At 54.9% G+C, this 4,065-nt stretch overlaps 1 protein-coding gene across 1 annotated transcript; it reads left to right on the forward strand.

The window, feature by feature from the left end:
* The first annotated feature begins 1,258 nt into the window (after positions 1-1,258).
* On the forward strand, positions 1,259-3,433 carry TWIST1 (twist family bHLH transcription factor 1). The gene is made up of 2 exons (XM_061356491.1): positions 1,259-2,045; positions 2,711-3,433. The coding sequence occupies exon 1, from the start codon at positions 1,440-1,442 to the stop codon at positions 2,001-2,003; it is 564 nt and encodes a 187-aa protein (XP_061212475.1). The 5' UTR covers positions 1,259-1,439; the 3' UTR covers positions 2,004-2,045; positions 2,711-3,433.
* Positions 3,434-4,065: the final 632 nt, after the last annotated feature.

A 4,065-nucleotide genomic window follows, 5' to 3' on the forward strand; every position in this document is an offset into this window, starting at 1 on the left:
TCGGAGGTGCCCCGTCGAAGCGGCAAAGAGGGGTGGCATGCAGTGTCCTCGCAGGTTGCAGCAATAGTGCATCGCCCCATTTACTAATGGATGGCAATTCCTAGCTTTCCTTCCCAGGCGTTCCCGTTTGAATCTGAGCTGTTGTTAAAAAGACACACCACCTGCTCTGTGCTGCCGGAGAGCGGGGAAGGAGGCACAAAGGCGGGGGACGGGGAGAAATAGCTTGGGCTGCAAACATAAAAGAGCATTTAAAATAAATAAGCTCTCTTCCCAGGAAGCGAGCCGGACTCGAGCGCCTGCAGGCAGGGCGAGCTGCAGTGAGCTGTCGGTAGGCACGGAGTGTCGGCAGAGAGGGTCTGCACGCCCTCCTGTCTCCGCTATGCCAACCTGGGGACGCGGATCCTCCCGGGTTTCTATTAAGACGAGCTCAAGGACTGGTGCGTATGTGCGAGACCAGTGCTTAGTTTCCTCGCTGCTTCCACCTCGGAAATGGCTTTCACCGAGCGCAGTCCTCCAGCCTGACAGGACGAGGCTGTGCCGTTCCCTCCTCCCCAGCCCAGAAATGTGCGACTCCCTCGCAAAGCCAGACCCCGGGGGCGCTCGGTGGCGGAGAGCGGTGTGTGCGAGAGCGGGACAAAATTAAGATGTGCCTGAATGCTGCCCCACGGGTAATCTCAGTTTTCTCCTCCTCGCAGCTAGCCGTGCGCGCTGCGGAGGAGACAGTCCTAGCGACACGGGCGACACCGGGTACCCCGGGGCAGCCGCCCCCGGCGCGGGCACTGGGCGGCCCAGCTGGCCCGTTCGCAGCCCCGGGTGGCTGCACAGGCACCACATCACCTCCTGCCCCGGCTCCTCAGCACTACCCCGAGCCGAGCTCGAACCGAAGAAGCCTGAGGGAGAAAACGCGGAGAGGGAAGCCGAGAAAGCGGTTGGTGTAAGGATGCATGTGTGTGCGGTGTGTGTTGGGGGGGGGGCAGATCACTTGTGAATGGCTTGAAAAAAAATAATTGGGGGAGGGCGTGGAGGGGGGGAAGCGGAAACTTTCCTATAAAACTCAGCAAAAGTCCCTCCTCTCCACGTCAGGCCAATGACACTGCTGCCCCCAAACTTTCCGCCAGCAGGAGCTATAAGAACCTCCAAGTCTTCAACTTTCTCCCAATCCCAGACACCTCGAAGGGGCTCCAAGGAGGGATCGGGAGGGATTTTTTTTTTTTTTTTTTTTTTTTTGTTGGCTTTTTTTTTTTTTTTAGCTCTTGGATCCTGATGCCATCCCCCCTCCCCCCAAAGTGAGGTCCTCCCTCCCTCCCTCCCTCCTCCTCCTCCCTCTCCTTGCAGGCCAGCGAAGCAGCCGATCAAGGGGGAGCTGGCGGGTTAGGTGCCCCCCTCTTCTCCCTGCCCTCCCCCCCCTCCCGGCCCGCTTCTCGCGTCTGCCCCCAGAGATGATGCAGCAGGACGAGTCAAACTCTCCAGTCTCCCCCGCCGACGACAGCTTGAGCAACAGCGAAGAGGAGCCGGACCGGCAGCAGCTGCCCAACAACAAGAGAGGGGGGCGCAAGCGGCGCTCCAGCCGCCGCAGCGCCGGCGGCGCCGTCGGGGCCGCGGACGAGCCGTGCAGCCCGGCCCAAGGCAAGCGGGGCAAGAAGTGCGGGGCGGGCGGCGGCGGCGGAGGCAGCAGCAGCGGCGGCGGCAGCCCCCAGTCCTACGAGGAGCTGCAGACCCAGCGGGTCATGGCCAACGTGCGGGAGCGGCAGCGCACGCAGTCGCTGAACGAAGCATTCGCCGCCCTGCGGAAGATCATCCCCACGCTGCCCTCAGACAAGCTGAGCAAGATCCAGACCCTCAAGCTGGCGGCCAGGTATATCGACTTCCTCTACCAGGTCTTACAGAGCGACGAGCTGGACTCCAAGATGGCAAGCTGCAGCTATGTGGCCCACGAGCGGCTCAGCTACGCCTTCTCGGTTTGGAGAATGGAGGGCGCCTGGTCCATGTCCGCATCCCACTAGCAGGCGGCTTCCCCCACCGCATCTCCCCGGCAGGAGCCCTAGGTAAGGCAGGGAGGGACTCCGAAACCGGCGGGGAGAAGGTTGGAGGGAGGAAGGGCTGGAGAAGGGGGCGAGGGACCACCAGCTGCGCCGTGGGCCGGGCACGAGTGACCGTGAGGAGAGAGGGGACCTCCCCGTCCGGCGGGGCCTGGCTTCCAGGGCCGGCCGGAAAGCTGGGCGGCTGGAGGAGCCTTCCCCCACCGCAGTGCGTCCCTCCTCCTGCGCAGCTCGAGGATCGCCCCGACTCCGCGGGGCCCAAGCTTGTTGCCGGCGGGGGTGGGCTGCGGCAGGGAGGCGGCGGTGGCGCGGGTGCGCCCTGGCCAGATGAGGCCGGCCTGGGATCACTACTGCACCAAAGGCTGCGGAGCCAGCGGGGCTGCTGGGATGGTTCCTCCCGCCGTGCTCCTGCTAGTATTTTGAAGCGAATCTGTGTCCGCTCTTGTCTTTCCCGATGAGCGTTTCCTACCCCTTCCCCGGCTCTGGCACCGCGAGCTGCCGGGCTGGAGTTGTCACTCGGCCACCGCACCGCCTGCTCGGCGGAGGTAGGGACTTCTTCCTCCTCAACTCATGCCCGAGATGTGTATTTCCAGAAACAGAGAGGTGTAGGAAGATATGTTTGTGTCTTTTATTTCAGTAACGAATTTTCCGCCCTCTCTGGGTTTTTGCAGATGACATTGTTCCCACAGAAGGAGAAAATGGACAATCTAGAGACTCTGAAGTTGGATACGATTCATTTGGTCTTGTCTTAAAAAAAAAAAAAATAATACCAAGGATTTATTGGAAATTAAAAGAGCAATATCCTAATTCAAAGCAGGGCGTGGGGAGCACTTAAGGAAAGAGACAAGGGCTTTGGAGAGTGACTACACTTTGGGCGTCGGTACAATCCACACATCTCTGCATTCTGATAGAAGTCTGAACCGTTCATTTTTTATTATTTTTTTATTTTGACGAAGAATGTTGGAATTTAACTTTTTTATTTTTATTTGCCTTTTTTTTTTTTTTTGCATGCATTCCCAAGAGGTCGTGCCTGTGAGCCACTGATGAAAGGAAATACATTATTGTGGACTTTCTTCATTCTTGAATGAAACCAACCGATCAACCAAAAAATATCCCTGTAGAGATGAAAACCAATTTTTTTCTTTTTTTTTTTTTTTTAAGGGGGGAATAAACTGGGCTCTAGCTGTTACATACCCGGTTCCTAACTTTTTTATTATTATTATTTTTCCTCTGAGAAAAAAAAAACAAAACACATTTTATTTATTTATTGATGACCCATGTTAAAATGCAAATAGATCCGGTGTCTAAATGCATTCCTATTTTTATGATTGTTTTGTAAATATCATTGTATATTATTTTTCTGCAATAAATAAATATGGTTGAAATTTTAATAACCTTAAAGTTTGGTCTCTCTGGGAACTCAGGGTTGGAACTGGAGATAAATACCTGCTTGTTGAGCTGTAAAGACACCCAAGAGAGAGGGGGCACTAGTATAAACAAACCGGGCGAAAAACGCAAATAAACTAGCTACCGACAGACACAGGCAAGTTATTTATTGAGACAGCTCTATTATTCTGCGCTGAAGCTCACTGCCTTTGAGGGGTGGTGTATGTAAGATAGTCTATCTTACTCTCCCTCTTTAATCTTAGTGCCAAGCTTCGAAGAGTTCTGCGAGGTGAGGACTTAGCACCTCAGAGCTCCGGCGCTAATGCTGTGCTTTGCCCCCCAGATGTAAGGCAGGAGCCGGGCTCATTCCCCGGTCCCTGGCGCATACGTTTTTGCTTATATCCCCGAGGAAGAGGCATCGCTTTTAAACAGGGATTAGTCCATCCACAGGCAAAGTGACAGAAAGTGAGACTGAAACAGGGAAGTGTCTAGCGAGTGATGTTTTCCGGTGGAAGCGATGTTTGACTGCTCTGCTGTCTAGGGTTTTATGTAATATATACACCAGCTATCACATTTTGATTGTGCAAAGCACGGAGGGATATGATAACCCGCCCTCTTCTCGTTTTTTAGATGTAGGGCA

Source organism: Neopsephotus bourkii, unplaced genomic scaffold (assembly GCF_033783945.1).
Source record: "Neopsephotus bourkii isolate Nb327-2 ecotype Australia unplaced genomic scaffold, CSIRO-AGI_Nbou_v1 NB_855, whole genome shotgun sequence".
Classification (NCBI taxonomy): Eukaryota; Metazoa; Chordata; class Aves; order Psittaciformes; family Psittacidae; genus Neopsephotus; species Neopsephotus bourkii.